The sequence below is a fragment of the Salminus brasiliensis genome, chromosome 5, assembly GCF_030463535.1.
Source record: "Salminus brasiliensis chromosome 5, fSalBra1.hap2, whole genome shotgun sequence".
In the NCBI taxonomy this organism is placed as follows: Eukaryota; Metazoa; Chordata; class Actinopteri; order Characiformes; family Bryconidae; genus Salminus; species Salminus brasiliensis.
Window position 1 is genome coordinate 45,177,302 of NC_132882.1, and position 17,500 is coordinate 45,194,801.

A 17,500-nucleotide genomic window follows, 5' to 3' on the forward strand; every position below is an offset into this window, starting at 1 on the left:
CTTCCTGTAGTGTATTACAGTCTGTCAGAATGAGCGTGTGGATCATATGATCATTATAGAGCGCCCCCTATGCTTCCTGTAGTGTATTACAGTCTGTCAGAATGTCGTGTGGATCATATGAACATTATAGAGCATTATAGAGCGCCCCTATGCTTCCTGTAGTGTATTACAGTCTGTCAGAATGAGCGTGTGGATCATATGAACATTATAGAGCATTATAGAGCGCCCCTATGCTTCCTGTAGTGTATTACAGTCTGTCAGAATGAGCGTGTGGATCATATGAACATTATAGAGCATTATAGAGCGCCCCCTACGCTTCCTGTAGTGTATTACAGTCTGTCAGAATGAGCATGTGGATTATATGGACATGTTTTCTTTACAGGTCGTTCCTCTGTGAGCAGTTGTCTCAGGACGTGGGGGAGATGCTCCTGGTGGTTCAGCGGGAAGTGGAGGATGATGGGACGTGGCTGATTGCGGAAGACCCCAGGAAGTGATGTATCTCAGGTGGAGAAGTCGTATGCGAATACAAACCTCACATGCATGCCAGTGTGGGGGCGGGGGGCAAGGGGCGGGTGCACGCTGGGACACGGAGGGCTGTTTAAGGTGAGGCTCCGCCCCGCCCGCACAGAGTGTCACTACCAAAGACTGAAGGATTACTCACCAGGCTGGTCACTCACAAAGAGGTTCATTCAGAGGTCAAAAAAGGGACGTCTGTCCTCCTGAAGGAGCGTCAAGTCGGAGTGGACTCAGTGAAGACACTACACACTTAGTGCAGCTCTCTCTCTCTCTCTCTCACTCTCTCTCTCTCTCGCTCGCTCACTCTCTCTCTTTTTCAGATACTCATCATGGACATGAAGGTCATGACAATACTGGGTAAGAAATATCCCACAGGAAGTTGCACCTGACCAGCACTCCAAAGCCCTCCATGGTGGTCCTTGGGTTGTCCAGACCCTCCGAACCCATGTCCTCTCAGCTGAGGGTGGCAGTTTGGGTCTTCTTCCAGATGTGTACCTGTGGCAGTTGTTTGGAAATGGCTCTGCTCTGAGCTCCTTGCACGTTCTAAGGTGGTACTGGGTGCTGGTCAATCTAGTGAAAGCAGTCAAACAAACCCCATTCGTATGAGGCACAGGGTAGCTACCGGTGGTCCATCATGATCACTAACAGGAAGTTAAGAGGTTCTGCTTTCGGCATGTTGAAGGACCTTTTTGGAACTTTCAGCACCGCTGAACGAATGATCTCAGTAGGTTTGTAGACCCGGTACAGAGGAGTATTGATTTCAGAACCCCCAGAGCTCCAAGGTGCTTTGTCATCGACAGCCGGAGTCGGAGAGAGCACAGTTGGGCGCTCTCTCTCTCTCTCTCACCCCTCGCCACTCTTAAGCGATGTTGGCTGGCACAGGCGTCTGTTGGCTGGTGCGGTGGAGCTGGGGACCTCGGAGTGTATCGGCGGTGACGTATGTTAAGGCCCTACCCTCCTAGTGTCGGGAGCCATGCTAGTGCTAGAGGGAGTCGTTGTAAGCCAAATATCGTCATGACCTTCATGTCCATGATGAGAGCCTCTCTCTCTCTCTCAGGATAAGTGTTTAAGTTCTAACACTTGTGTGTGTTTTCTTACTTGTTCTGTATCTATGCACTGCACTGCTGAAGTAGCTGATGATGAGTGTGTGTGTGTGTGTGTGTGTGTGTGTGTGTGTGTGTGTGTGTGTGTGTGTGTGTGTGTGTTTTTAACTATGCACAAAACTGCTACAGCACAGTTAGGTAGTCTCTGTAAATATAATTAATCTACTTTTGGTTTGCAACCGTGTGTGTGCGCGCGTGTGTGTTTTCTCACTCCTCCACGTCCAGCAGCTCAGAGGACACTTCCGAAACGTTCACTAATAAAGTGAATCAGTATTTAAACTGACTTGTTTACTCTGTTCTGTACTAATGTGCTCGTTACCTCGTTACCATGGTGACACAGAGTCACGCTAACTGGAGCGTAGAACTTGTTGTTGACCCGAGAGCCCGGCAGAACGCAGCCATGACCACGCTGAAGGGAGTCCGGTTAGACGCGGAGTTCCAGTATGAAGCTCTATTAACATTAATATCCAGTATGAAGTTCTAATAACATTCATATCCAGTATGAAGTTCTATTAACATTAATATCTAGTATGAAGTTTTAATAACATTAATATCCAGTATGAAGCTCTAATAACATTCATATCCAGTATGAAGTTTTAATAACATTAATATCCAGTATGAAGCTCTAATAACATTCATATCCAGTATGAAGTTCTAATAACATTCATATCCAGTATGAAGTTCTAATAACATTATTATCAGTATGAAGCTCTAATAACATTAATATCCAGTATGAAGTTCTAATAGCATTAATATCCAGTATGAAGCTCTAATAACATTAATATCCAGTATGAAGCTCTAATAACATTAATATCCAGAATGAAGTTCTAATAACATTAATATCCAGTATGAAGCTCTAATAACATTAATATCCAGAAGTATGTTGTTAGAACTTTAATATCCAGGATGCCTCATATTTCAAAATGATCATTTCTGGGCCGGAAGAAAATATTCTAAACCGATCGTTGCAGAATATTATTTATTATATCATAAAATATCTGAAATATAATCAATTTAAATATTTAAAACAGCTGGCAGAAACGATACGTGCATGACATCAATCATATTTTGTTAATATTACAGTGAACCAGAGGCTGAAAGAGATTTAGCAGGAGACTAAGACTAGACTGATGCTCCCCACAGTTCCCACAGTTCCCACAGACAGGAGGCCAGTCCAGCTTCATCACTGTACTTTTATTTCAGCTCTATGAGACTCTGTAGTGTAAAAGGATGCCATTCAAAAGGAGCATTAAAACCATAGAAACTCAGGGTTCAGGATTAACATGATCATGGGGGGGGGGTTAATGCCATGGCAAATGGAGCATATATATGTATATATTATATATACACACACATAACATCTCATGTCCACCCCACACACACACACACACACACACACACACACACACACGCCGTAACTGAGTGCCCTTTTTACAGTCCTCTCAGGTGAGTTAGCACATGCCTGCAGATCAGGGTGGACGCTCTCGAGTTAGCGCGGCCGTCAGGGCGGAGGAGGAAGCTACGCTGCCGTTTTTATAACGAACAGATCCGGAAGCCAAAGGCAGTTCAGTTCTGATGGAGGGACACTGGCCCGGTCACTCAACATCAGTGCTTACAAAAACCCGTTACTGTAGAAACAGTTTACACAGCCTCACGACTGGAAACGCTAACACACACACACACACACACTTTAGTGACGGCGGAGAGCGCTCAAAAAATCACCAACATATAAGGAAGGCCTAACTGACCCATCCACGCTCCGCAGGCCTGCAGCTACTGCTGTGTTCAGAGGTGGTGAAGATGATGGAGATCTGAAGAGCTTCACAATGTGAGCATACCCACCTACAGCCAGCAGCCACTGCTTCTGCACTCACTGTCCAGTCTGTCAGCTCCACTGACCATACTGTAGAACTACTCAGTGCTGCTGTATGGTCAGTGGGGCTGATAGAATGGACAGTGAGTGTAGTAATGTAATGGCTGATTGATGTATACCCATCCATACTATCTGTACTCATCCATACTATCTGTACCCATCCATACTATCTATACTCATCCATATTATCCATACTATCTATACCCAGCCATACTATCTATACTCATCCATACAATCTATACCCATCCTTACTATCTATACCCATCCATACTATCCATACCCATCCATGCCTCTCCATACTATCCACATCCATACTGTCTATACCCATCCATACTATCCATACAATCCATACCTATCTATACCCACCATACTATCTATACCCATCCATACTATCTGTACTCATCCATACTATCTGTACCCATCCATGCCTCTCCATACTATCCACATCCATACTGTCTATACCCATCCATACTATCCATACAATCCATACCTATCTATACCCACCATACTATCTATACCCATCCATACTATCTATACTCATCCATACAATCTATACCCATCCATACTATCTATAACCACCATACTATCTATACTCATCCATACAATCTATACCCATCCATACTATCTATAACCACCCATACTATCTATACTCATCCATACAATCTATACCCATCCATACTATCTATACCCATCCATACTATCTACACCCAGCCATACTATTCATACCCATCCATACTATCTGTACCCATCCATACTATCTATACTCATCCATATTATCCATACTATCTATACCCAGCCATACTATCTATACTCATCCATATTATCCATACTATCTATACCCAGCCATACTATCTATAACCACCCATACTATCTATACTCATCCATACAATCTATACCCATCCATACTATCTATACCCATCCATACTATCTGTACCCATCCATACTATCTATACTCATCCATATTATCCATACTATCTATACCAGCCATACTATCTATACTCATCCATATTATCCATACTATCTATACCCAGCCATACTATCTATAACCACCCATACTATCTATACTCATCCATACAATCTATACCCATCCATACTATCTATACCCATCCATACTATCTACACCCAGGCATACTATTCATACCCATCCATACTCTCTATACCATTCCATACTATCTATACTCATCCATACTATTCATACCCATCCATACTATCCATACCCACCCATACCAATCCATACTATCTATACCCATCCATACTATCTATACCCATCCATACTATCCATACCCATCCTTACTATCTATACCCATCCATACTATCCATACAATCCATACCTATCTATACCCACCATACTATCTATACTCATTCATACTATTCATACCCATCCATACTATCCATACCCACCCATACCAATCCATACTATCTATACCCATCCATACTATCCATACCCATCCATACTATCCATACCCACCCATACCAATCCATACTATCTATACCCATCCATACTATCCATACCCATCCATGCCTCTCCATACTATCCACATCCATACTGTCTATACCCATCCATACTATCCATACAATCCATACCTATCTATACCCACCATACTATCTATACCCATCTATACTCATCCATACCTATTAGTGCTATAGTGGGCCCTGTGGGGAGAGTTCACAGGAGAACCATTACTGCAGTAGCTCTTGGTGAAGGCTAGGCTATCACGTTAACTGAGCTAACATCACTAAAACATATGGAGAACGTCCTGCTGACCGGTCAGACATGATTAACTGCAGGGATTTCTACCAAACCCGAGCTGAGAGCTTTCTCCAAAGCTTGTCCAACATCACAACAGCGGCTCCGAGCAGGCCTCCAGTGTGGGCGGGGCCTGGACAGGTCAGTCATTATTACTGTTATTACTGAGAGACTGTAGATCTACTCGTGCAGTAAACGTCACAGATAAGGCAAATCACACAGTCCACTGAGAGGGGGCAGTCCTACAACACACTTCCTGTGCCACGCAAACACAACTTCCTCCCGTGAGCCTTTTTTTTTTTTTTCTGACCTTAAGTGAAAAAGCTGGCAGTCTGGTTCTCGCTTCACAAGGTAAAAGCGGCGATGCTCTGACCGGCCGCAACACTCCTGCCAGGCAGAGGAGGGAAGATCCGTTTCCGGCAGCAGGGTGTCACCTTTACACTGGAGGTTTCTTAAAATTGTGGCTTAGTGTCTTAAAAAATCCCCAAAAAGGAACATAATATTTACTGAGTTTGACTTAATATCTCCAAAAAATCACTTTTTTATTTAGCATATCAAAATAATGATTTATTGTCTAAATATTCTGGTATCTAAAAACAACATATTTAGAATTTCTTTATTTTTTTAAAAATATTTATTTTCATACATTTTTTACTTTTGTTCTTCACAATTAAAGTTCCTATCTTAACATAATAGAAATTCACTTTTCTTTCAATATTTTGAATAATTTTCTCATATTTCAAAGAGTTTGTTTCATGGAAAATTCATCTAATATTACAAAATCGATATAAAATGCCAACTTAAGATAGCGATGAAATTTCCTGAAATGATTGTAGTGAAATTCTACAATTTCTATTTAACTTTTAAAATAATGAAATAATTACATGGATATTAAAAATATTGACTTGAAATAATCTCCAAATTTAAAAAAAATGATCTTTTTAATTTATATTTATTTATATTTTCTTGTCCTCTCGCCGGCAGGAGTGGAGTTTCGGTACTTTTGAGAGCGAAGGCCCTGATTTGCAGAAATGTGTTCAAAGAAAAGATGCATTATTGCTGCGTACATTGTGGCCACTGTCTCTGACGTCAGCGGCGGAGGTTATATATTGCTCAGATGCTTCGGTGGGGTTGGGGGTGGGGTTGGGGGGCACATATATGGATTTTCCCGGTCAGCAGCCAGAGGGGAGAAGCTGGACAGGGACACTTAGCCCTCTCAGAGAACTCTTTTCTATTCGAGAGACACCGTTCGGCCTCTTCTTTTTTTTTTTTTTTTTTTTTTTTTTACTCATCAAAGTGCATCAACACTCAAACGTCATTTACAGTGAATATATATTTATATATTTATATTTATAGTATCAGAGGGTATAACAAGGTCATACAGGATTGCCACCTATAAAAAAGGTACAGTCAAATATTTAAAAAAGAGAAACAAGAGAGAAAGTAAGTGCCCGACGAGCTGCATAATCATACAAAGAAGTTGTGCCATTATTCCGACGTGTTTCCGTGACGACGGTATTATAAAAACTCGTAAAGAAAGCGGTAAAACGTTGAAAAAATAGGATACGACAGTAACGCCAACACCGCCCCAAATCCACCCGCCGGCGAACGCTCACAACGACACTAAACAGATGGGTGGGGTGTGGGGGTGGTGGGGGGTGGGGGTAGTGGTGGCTCACACATCTCGGACTATAATTTTTTAATATCTGTCAATCAAAGCGCCAGTCTGTTCTGGCTAAGTGCTTTCAGAACTCCGCCGTCGGCTCCCGCGAACACCTACGCTCCGGACGCCTCGCCTCTTTAAGTGGGTCAGGTTTCGGTAAAGCGTCCGTCCACATCCGTATGAAAACTAAACATCTGTTATATTTCATCTTTTTCTTTTTTTAACACTATACATAAAAATTAGTGCGAATACAGGTTCCTGGAGTGGGCGGGGTTTGGGTGTGATTGATTACCCCGTAGCCCGTCAGCATGCTGGGAGAGTACTGTACTTGGGGAAGGCCGCGGCGGGGTTGAATAGGCCGATCCGGACCCAGCGGGAGGAGAGCGATGCAAAGAGAGAGAGAGAGAAAAGAGAGAGAGAGAGAGAAAAGCAGCAAATATTAATATTTAATCACGAAGCGAAAAATCACAGCAAACTGTATCAAAACATCAAACAACTTAAAAGGGGGAAAAGTCAGCAAACGATATACAGGCACGGCTGACCTCTGACCCAGATGACCAGCGCTTGGTAAGTGTATATATATTTACGGAGATGCGATTGGTGACAGTCTAAGTCCAGTGTTTGTTAGCAACGTTAGCCTAGCATCCCCAGTCGTAAACCATGATCGAGTGAATCTGGGGTCAGAGGTCAGAGGCCTGCCCCCACCCCGCCCCCCTCCAGTTAGAGGAGCGTGAGACAGGTAACGTCAGAAACAGGTAAAAACGATGAGAATGACACTGAGGATGAATTCACAGAGACAGGGGAACTCACAGAGGGGGGTGGGGACGGCCTGTCACTCAGAGGCAGGCTTTCATAACCAGGGTTGCCATTGGAGGAAGCGTTTGGAGTCCTGCATAGAGACACAGAGAGAGGAGCAGAGAGGAGAGAAGAAGAAGGGGGAGAGGAGGAGGAGAAAGAAGAACAGAAGGAGGAGAAAAAGAAGGGAAAGCAGGAGGAGGAGCAGAGACGAGGAGGAGGAGAAGAAAGAAGGAAAAGTAGGTGAAAGAAGAGGAGGAGAAAGAAGAGGAGGAGAAATAGAGGAGAAAGAAGAGGAGGAGAAATAGAGGAGAAAGAAGAGGAGGAGAAATAGAGGAGAAAGAAGAGGAGGAGAAATAGAGGAGAAAGAAGAGGAGGAGAAATAGAGGAGGAGGAGAAAGAAGAGGAGAAATAGAGGAGGAGGAGAAAGAAGAGGAGGAGAAATAGAGGAGAAAGAAGAGGAGGAGAAATAGAGGAGAAAGAAGAGGAGGAGAAATAGAGGAGAAAGAAGAGGAGGAGAAATAGAGGAGGAGGAGAAAGAAGAGGAGAAATAGAGGAGGAGGAGAAAGAAGAGGAGGGAGGAGAAAGAAGAGGAGGAGAAATAGAGGAGGAGGAGAAAGAAGAGGAGGAGAAATGGAGGAGAAAGAAGAGGAGGAGGAGAAAGAAGAGGAGGAGAAATAGAGGAGAAAGAAGAGGAGGAGAAATAGAGGAGGAGGAGAAAGAAGAGGAGGAGAAAGAAGAGGAGGAGAAATAGAGGAGAAAGAAGAGGAGGAGGAGAAAGAAGAGGAGGAGAAATAGAGGAGAAAGAAGAGGAGGAGAAATAGAGGAGGAGGAGAAAGAAGAGGAGGAGAAAGAAGAGGAGGAGAAATAGAGGAGAAAGAAGAGGAGGAGGAGAAAGAAGAGGAGGAGAAATAGAGGAGAAAGAAGAGGAGGAGAAATAGAGGAGAAAGAAGAGGAGGAGAAATAGAGGAGAAAGAAGAGGAGGAGGAGAAAGAAGAGGAGGAGAAATGGAGGAGAAAGAAGAGGAGGAGAAATAGAGGAGAAAGAAGAGGAGGAGAAATAGAGGAGGAGAAAGAAGAGGAGGAGAAAGAAGAGGAGGAGAGAAAGAAGAGGTGGAGGAGAAAGAAGAGGTGGAGGAGAAAGAAGAGGAGAAAGAGAAAGGAGAAGGGAAAGGAGGAGCAAGGAAAGCGAGACAGAGAGGAGGGCCGTGCCACATTAAGGGAAAACAAAGAAAAGCGAAGGACAAGAGGCAGGACCAAGGATGGATAAAGAGGAGAGAGAGAGGAGAGACATAGAGAAAGAGAGAGAGAGAGAGAGAGAGAGAGAGAGAGAGAGTTAGAGAGATGGTGAAATCCATAATGTCTGTTCATTACAGCAGTTCATTGGAGGTGTGTCTAAGAGGAGCACAGCGGGACATGGGCGCCTGAACAGTGGAGCAAGTGGAGCACCTGAACCCCCCAGAAATACACCATCATATATTCACCATGAGCGTGAAGCTGAGTGTGGGCACCTCAGAGATCTGAGCTCAGATATCTTCTACTGAGATCAGCAGTCATGGGCTCCTCTAAGCAGCTACAATCAGCAGCCATGAGCTCCTCTAAGCAGCTACAATCAGCAGCCATGGGCTCCTCTAAGCAGCTACAATCAGCAGCCATGGGCTCCTCTAAGCAGCAACAATCAGCAGACATGAGCTCCTCTAAGCAGCAACAATCAGCAGCCATGAGCTCCTCTAAGCAGCAACAATCAGCAGCCATGTGCTCCTCCAAGCAGCAAAAATCAGCAGCCATGACCTTCTCTAAGCAGCTACAATCAGCAGCCATGGGCTCCTCCAAGCAGCAACAATCAGCAGACATGACCTTCTCTAAGCAGCAACAATCAGCAGCCATGAGCTCCTCTAAGCAGCAACAATCAGCAGCCATGTGCTCCTCTAAGCAGCAACAATCAGCAGCCATGTGCTCCTCTAAGCAGCAACAATCAGCAGCCATGAGCTCCTCTAAGCAGCAACAATCAGCAGCCATGTGCTCCTCCAAGCAGCAAAAATCAGCAGCCATGAGCTCCTCTAAGCAGCAGCAATCAGCAACCATGGGCTCCTCTAAGCAGCAACAATCAGCAGCCATGTAAAACTGTATTCCACCTACAGGAGCTTTTATATGACGTTCCATTTTAAACCCATAGGCATTATTAATATGGACCCGGTCCCCCCTTTAACAGCATCTTTGCAGTTATTGGGTCAGTTGGAGGCTTTTCTGCACTCTGCTCTGAGCTCAGCACTCGGCCCTGACCCCGCTCTGTAACTTTACGTGGTCTGACAGACACTCGGTGGCTGAGCTGCTCTCTGTGAGCTGTTCCTCCTAAACTCTTCCACTATTCACTCTATCTGATTGAGGAAGAGTCTAGGAGGGAGGAGATTTCACCAGCTGACTTGTTGTGGTTGGTGCAGCGGTGTCTCCTATTACATACAGAACCACGCTGGAGTTCAGTGAGCTCTTCAGAACCTCCCGTTCTTTCACTGATGTATGGAGGAAAGGCCGACTGCAGGACTAGAGGCTGGAGTTTATACACCTGTGGCAATGGAACTGAATCAGACGTGTGGTCCCCAATACTTTTGTCCAAATAGTGTATATATATATATATATATATATATATATATATACATACATACATATATATATATATACTGTTTTAAGTCTGAGATTGTTTCCGTAATTGTGGGATTCGAAAGGTTTAGGGTCCAAAGGTCAGAACAGGCCCCGAAGTGTGAGCCTCGTGGTCCGTGGTTAGCGCTAGCAGGTTAGTTAGCACTAATTAGCTGCTCCACTCACACACAAATTCAGGCGCCCATGAAGCAGGGGTGACGGCTACAGGGATAAAGGACAGCAAGGCAGTGGAGCGGAAGGTTCCTAGGTTCAACCACTCAATCAATCAATTAATCAATCAATCAATCTCCGCCCCCATAAATCAATCAACCCACAGGTTAAAGCAGGCAGCTTAAGAAGTGTGTGTGTGTGTCTAGCGAAGAGAGGCAAAATAAGAGAGAGCGAGAGCAACAGAGAGAACAACAGATCATGAAAAGCACAGCATGGTTTTGATGGCGGGAGGGGGGCGGGACTTTACCTATAAAAAAAAACCCTCTTGTCTCTGATTGGTGGATTTACGTCTGTCTTGGAAGGACGGACAGACCGTTAGACAGACACACAGACAGACAGACCTATGGACTTGTGTCTGTTTATTTATGGCTAAGCTGCACTCAACTAAACACCTGTCTGTGTGTCTGTCTGTGTGTGTGTGTGTGTGTGTGTGTGTGAGTGTTTGTGTGTATGTGTGTGTGTGTGTGTGTGTGTCTATACGCTAGCACTCAACCAGAGACTAAAAAAGACTGAGTGTCTAATTAGCCTAATTCTATTTAACGAGTTTCTGCAGATGTAGTTGATCAGACAAAACCTTTTGATGTCCAATTTTAGCTTTGAAGCGCTAAGATTAACGTCTTTGCTATGGTAACGACGGGAAAAAAAGTTGGTCATGCGCGGCTCGGAACTCGTTAAAGTCGTGTACTGAGTCTCTTAATTAATCATGGGGGGTGTTTGTTTCGGGCATAACGTGCAGTAATAAACCAATCAGCGTGTCGCTCGCCATCCCTTTAAGAGCAGGTGCGGTCAGACTGACCTTGGCAGATTGATATTTCAGAGGCTGGTACGAGCGTCGGGCTGCACGTGCCTGTGTTGACAATTCACTGCCAAGATAGCAACGAACGTCTGACTGTTGACGAACGAAGCTGACCTGAACACCCCTCATTTCCAGACCACCGCGCCCATCGGCGGAGGGATATCCGCGAGTACCGCTGCTCTTTAAACAACGACACAGGCGGAAGTCGTGAATGTAGACTGTTGGCGGGGTGTAGGAGAGCAATGAGCATCGCGACGAGCCTTAAGCAGGGTGTAAGATCTTAGAGGCCCTAGAGGTCAAAAGTTACCCAAATACGAGAGGCTACGGGGTGACTGTTTATTGTCTCTCTGAGGAGCTACGGAGGTTTTGGCTGATCAACCTTTGGGGTCGGGGGAGGGTTGAGGGCACTGGGTGGAATAGATTTTTTTTTAATCTGCCGTTTAATCCTAAACCTGATCTTTCAGCCGTTTAGGTTGGATGATAGCATCCTAAGCTCCGCCCCCAGTGCTGTAATATTTAATATAATAATGATTAAACTGGAAAAGTGTCAATCATATCAGTCAGAACCTGTAAAATCAGACTAAAATTTATTGATACAAATATTTCAAAGCTTATTATGTTCATATAAATGATAATATTACAAATAAATAAAGAAATAATTAATTCAATTTTAATATTTAACAATATTTCATTTACATAAAAAAAGTCAAACTACTTTTAGCTTCTCAAAACTGGAGTGAGAGAGTGTGTGAGTGTGTATGGAAAATTAATATCTATATAGTCGTGTATAAGCGTGTGCTCTCTGATCAGGGTCATTCTGTCTGTCTGTCTGTGCGTCTGTGCGTGTGTTACTCACGGTAACGGAGGCGCGCTAGAAAAGGGGGGTGTCCAGCCGGCCCCCTGGTAACTATAGAAGGGGGGCAAGGCCCCTCGCTGTGAGCCCATGGCCGTCTGTCTACGTGCCTGATGGGAAGTGAAGGGGTCCTCGCTCTCGCTGTCCGAGTCTTCGTACTCCTCCGAGTCGCTGCTCCGGGCGCGGGAGGGAAACGGAGGGAAAGACAAACAGCGAGTGATGTTAGGGGCGGGTGCACGGTATGCGTCACAGTAGCAACAGTAGCTCAGAACATTTGGTTTTAATTGAGTCCGAAACATTGGAGTGCTAACAGCGCCCTCTAGTGGTGGTCTGCTAAACGAGCTGTGAGCGATCTGTGAAAAAAAAAAAAAGCCCTGATGTCCACTAAAGCGTGGTTCTCCCACTGGTAAAATGGGGCACTTCCACCATAGCACGTGACGGGACCGCGTTTCCCCACATGGTTTTGATGGCAAACTCTAAGACTCTTCTGAGAACGCTCCTCACTGCTGTGGACAGGGAGTAATGACAGTTAACAGTGCCTAGAGGGCACCAAAGTGCGCTCTGCCAAAACACAGTGGTAAAAACACAGGATCCGGAACCGGATCGGGCTTAAAATAGCCAATACCTGATCCATTCCAACATGCCTGGAACGGTATTGGGAGATCTCCACATAGCGAGACCTTTGGATAGTGCCGGTTCTAGCTTGTACCCTGGGTGCCCTGGGTTCTGGCCAATCCCCATCTCCTATGTCCCTGTCCAGGCCGTAGCCTAGGCTTGGACTAAGTTTAGGAATTTTCCTGGTGAGCCAGTCATGTGAAGGCCCCCAAGAGCACCCCCTGTTAGCCTCGTATTTACATGCTCTCGACTGCCCCATATCTGGGTGACTACTGACCCCTCGCCGGGCACCCTGTGCCACCCCCTGTCTATGTCGCCCCTATCTAAATGATAAATACGCTTGTACATTTCAAGTGTATTTATGATTGTTATGATTATCCTGCGTCACTCCGCTGTCCGAGCTCTGTCCGAGCTCTGCTCAGTGCGCTGGAGAAGAGGCGTTTCTTTAGGTACACATTCACAGAGTCCGAGTCCACCCTCGGAAACCTACACGGGGGGAAATTGTCAGATAAAAGAAAATAATCCCGGGCGTAATCCGTTAATCTACATTTCTCTGAGGCCTCGCTGAGAGCCTCCATAATCTATGGATCGCTCAAACTCCGCAGATGGTGAGAAGAAATACCATCACTACCCACTTTACACAAATCCTAGGATGGAGAAATGCATTCGTATTTTATTCTTATTTATTTATTTATTTATTTATTTATTTATTTATTTATTTATCCTGCATTCGATCAGTGGGGCCTTTAAAAATGTCAAGATCTGTAGTCCATTTACGTCCAGGCAACGTGGCGCTTTGTCCAATCCTCACAATAACACAGAGCAAGGTTAGGAACCGTGCAGATACCTGGAAAAGCTCCTCCAGGCTCCAGGGAGGGAGCAGAGGATGGCGGTGTGAACGCCAGGGCGGAGAGGAAGGAGTAGAGAGAGAGGTAGAGCAATCCCTCCATCCCGTCATAACACAGGCCTTTCAGAGAGTCTATATAGTCCTGAGAGAGCGCAGAGAGAGCGAGAGAGAGCGCGAGAGAGAGCGAGAGAGCGAGAGAGAGCGCGAGGAGAGCGAGAGAGAGGAGAGAGAGGAGAGAGAGAGAGAGAGAGAGAGAGAAAGAGAGAGGAGAGAGAGAGGGAGTCACTTGCTGAGAAGGGAATGTACAGTAATCACACTCCGCCAAGTCAGTCTGAAGGGAACTGCAGGTTGCCATGGTTACCTTGTTGAGCCCTCGGCAGTTGAGCAGCGCCACCAGCTGGTGGAAGGTTTCCCTCGGTGACGTTCAGGATCTGCTGCACCTCCCTCAGAGACTTCTGCCAGGAGAAAGGAAACAGAACTGACGACGGCCATTTTCACCACTGCCACTCACTGGAGCTCACTGCATTCAGGTTCCAGTGGGATTAATCATCATCATCATCATCATCATCATTATTGTTGTCATTCTAATAATAGTAATCATCATTATCATCATCATTATAACAATAATAATAAAAATGAAAAGAATCATAATAAAAATAAAATGAAAAATAATCATAAATAATAATTTTATAATAATAATTATAATATAATAAATATAATAGTAATCACCAGCATCATCTTCATAATAATCATCATCATCATCATCATCATCATAATAATAGTCATCATCAACATCGTTATTAATAATAATAACAAAAATAAAAATAATCATCATCATCATCATCATAATTATCGCTGTCATCATAAAAATATATATAAAATAATAATAATAATAATAATAATAATAATTTATATAGTCAATTTCTCAAAGCGGTGTGTAATTACCAATAATAGCAACGACACCCACAATCACACTGAACTTATTTCTGTATAAAATGAGGGGTTCTTCAATGGTTCCATATAGAACCATCACAACCAAAGAACCCTCTGGATGCTGGAGAAAGGGTTCTTCACACTGGTGAACCCCCTTTTTTTGTAGGTAATTCATTAACAAAAAAGTTCTATATAGCACCAAAATAGGTTCCGCCGTTGTTATAGGTCACAGAACCCCATCTAAAGGTAGCGCACAGAACCCTTTTTGCTTAGAACGCAAGATGAACAGCAGCTGGAGCGAGAAGGGCAGCGACAGCGGGTCCCGCAGGTTCCCTCACCTCTGCTTTGGGGAAGCGTGGGAGGAGGCGTCCCCGCTCCAGACTGGAGAGATGGGAGTGGATACTGGACAGCGCTCTCTGAGACTGGGTCAGCAGCTGTGGCCAGTTCACACACACACACACACACACACACACACACACACACACACACACACACACACACACACACACACACAGAGTGTCAGGGGATTTTAGTCAGACGGTGATAACAGGGATGTATTTAATCCAGTATGAATCTGCAGTGTGGGAGGGTCCAGGGTACCTGCTGGAAAGGGCTGGTCATTCTCCTGCTGCAGGTCAGGTATTAGTCCAGGATCTCTGTTTCAGGATAAAGACACTGTGGTGGTCAGTGTGTGAGTATGTGCGTGTGTGTGTGAGTGTGTGTGTGTGTGTGGGGGGTGTGTGTGAACGAGTGAGAGGATAACAAAAGAGTATGAAAAAGAGAGAGAGAGCACCTGTACTCGTCCCGGTGTTGAAGTGGGTAGAGTTCAGGACAAAGTGTTTGGATCAAAACAGAAATCACTGAGAGCCTGGGCGAGCGAGCGAGAGAGAGAGAGAGAGAGGAGAGAGAGAGAGAGAGAGAGGAGAGAAGAGAGAGAGAGAGAGAGAGAGAGACAGAGAGAGAGAGAGACACACACACACACACACACACACACAGGGGGAAGAAGATGTTAACAGTGACACACTGACCAAATGACACACTTCCCTCCTCCACTCTCTCCACTCTGACTGCTATTGATCTACACTCACTCACTACAGCTCTCTCTCTCTCTCTCTCTCTCTATCTCTCTCTCTAATTCTCACTCGAATCACCCTTTGGTGCTGTATGTCTTCCTTTCTTCTGCACACACACACACACACACACTCTGTCTCTCTCCTGTGGAATGTAGAGACGTGTAATTAATCAGTGTTATCTCTGAGCACTGCTCATTCCTGAGAGGGGGGGGGGGGGTGATCGAGTGAGAGAGGAAGATGAGTGAGAGAGACAGGATTATTAGTATTGTGGGTATAGATATGAGTTTTGTATATAAAGTAAAATGTATATATTATATATATTTCTCTTTTTGTACAATTTTATTTTAATTATTGCTGTTTTATTCTCTGCTGTAGTGACTTATTTTGTCATTATCATAACTTTTATTGCTCTGTAAGAGAGAGAGAGAGAGAGAGCGAGAGAGAGAGAGAGAGAGAGCGAGAGAGAGAGGGTGAGAGAAGAGAGAGAGAGAGAGAGAGCTGGCAGACAGAAGGACTCTGTACTGAAAGCCAGTTACTGCCATCTCCTCCTGTCACTCTCTCTCTCTCTCTCTGTCACTCTCTCTCTCTCTCTCTCTGTGTCACTCTCTCTGTCACTCTCTCTCTCTCTGTCACTCTCTCTCTCTCTGTCTCTCTCTCTCTCTCTCTCTCTCAGGACCTCTCATGGTCATCTTCAACCCAGCTTCTTTTTCCCCCATTTCACAAAGAGCCACTCAGTACGACACGCAAATCTATTCACACACACTCACTCACACACACACTCACTCACACACACACACACACACACACACACACACACACACACACGTTCTTTAATCTCTAACCCATTTTCTTGGCTTTTTGGGTCTCTGCCATTACTGCAGCACTCCCTAGGCGGACAAGCTTTTCACAGTTTAACACAAACACACACACACACACACACACACACACACACACACACACACACACAGTGACTGTTGAAACTTTTAAGATTCACATTCACAGCACTTTCCTTACACTTCACACACACACACACACACACACACACACACACAGTGACTGTTGAAACTTTTAAGATTCACATTCACAGCACTTTCCTTACACTTCACACACACACACACACACACACACACACACACACACACACACAGTTTAACACAGGGATATTTCCCAAACCCACTTGTTTTTATACAATGTAAGGACACAGAGTCTAATGGGTGTTATACTGGACACACACACACTACATCCCATATGTATTATAGTTGTATAAGCATCTATATGTAATAATATATACTTAATAATATATACTTGATATATATATATATATATATATATATATATATATATATATATATTATATATATATATATATATCATGTGTGTGTGTATAAACTGTGTGTGTAAAAAGGTTAGAATGACATGCCCCAATTGTTTACATATATATATATATATATACGATAATTTGTATGTATATATGATAATATGTCCCATATAAATGTTATTTATGCTTATATTCAATAATAATATTCCCCATATGTATTATTATGATGTACACAGGTATTATATCAATGTGGGTACTTTCACACAGTCATAAAATCATGTTTTTGCTCTTTCAGTTTTCAAACATTAAACATGGAGTTACTGAAAACCTATTAAAACAAGTACACACACTCACACACACTCACACACACACACTCATACAGAGGCTCTGTTCTGCTGTGAATGCCCTCCTGTAGGGAGCTGTTTTTCACTCTCTGTGGCAGCAGAAGACGGTCCAAAATTACTCACCACCACTGTGGCCCGTCTCCAGACCAAGAGACCC

At 44.2% G+C, this 17,500-nt stretch overlaps 2 protein-coding genes across 2 annotated transcripts in view; one reads left to right on the forward strand and one right to left on the reverse strand.

The window, feature by feature from the left end:
* josd2 (Josephin domain containing 2) overlaps nucleotides 1-1,898 on the forward strand; it is a 4,511-nt gene extending 2,613 nt beyond the window's left edge. Inside the window, 1 exon segment of the mRNA XM_072679075.1 lies at nucleotides 383-1,898. Coding sequence (XP_072535176.1) covers nucleotides 383-494 — 112 coding nt within the window. The 3' untranslated portion in view covers nucleotides 495-1,898.
* A 3,781-nt stretch (nucleotides 1,899-5,679) lies between these two features.
* The window catches only part of ttyh1 (tweety family member 1), a 26,722-nt gene continuing 14,901 nt past the window's right edge, over nucleotides 5,680-17,500 (reverse strand). Inside the window, 14 exon segments of the mRNA XM_072680733.1 lie at nucleotides 5,680-7,197; nucleotides 7,200-7,224; nucleotides 7,713-7,791; nucleotides 12,217-12,384; nucleotides 13,676-13,722; nucleotides 13,725-13,817; nucleotides 14,037-14,081; nucleotides 14,083-14,130; nucleotides 14,947-15,042; nucleotides 15,209-15,264; nucleotides 15,402-15,446; nucleotides 15,449-15,476; nucleotides 16,558-16,568; nucleotides 17,467-17,500. The exon segment at nucleotides 17,467-17,500 is cut by the window's right edge and continues 131 nt beyond it. Of these exon segments, the coding sequence (XP_072536834.1) occupies nucleotides 7,142-7,197; nucleotides 7,200-7,224; nucleotides 7,713-7,791; nucleotides 12,217-12,384; nucleotides 13,676-13,722; nucleotides 13,725-13,817; nucleotides 14,037-14,081; nucleotides 14,083-14,130; nucleotides 14,947-15,042; nucleotides 15,209-15,264; nucleotides 15,402-15,446; nucleotides 15,449-15,476; nucleotides 16,558-16,568; nucleotides 17,467-17,500 (831 nt within the window). The 3' untranslated portion in view covers nucleotides 5,680-7,141.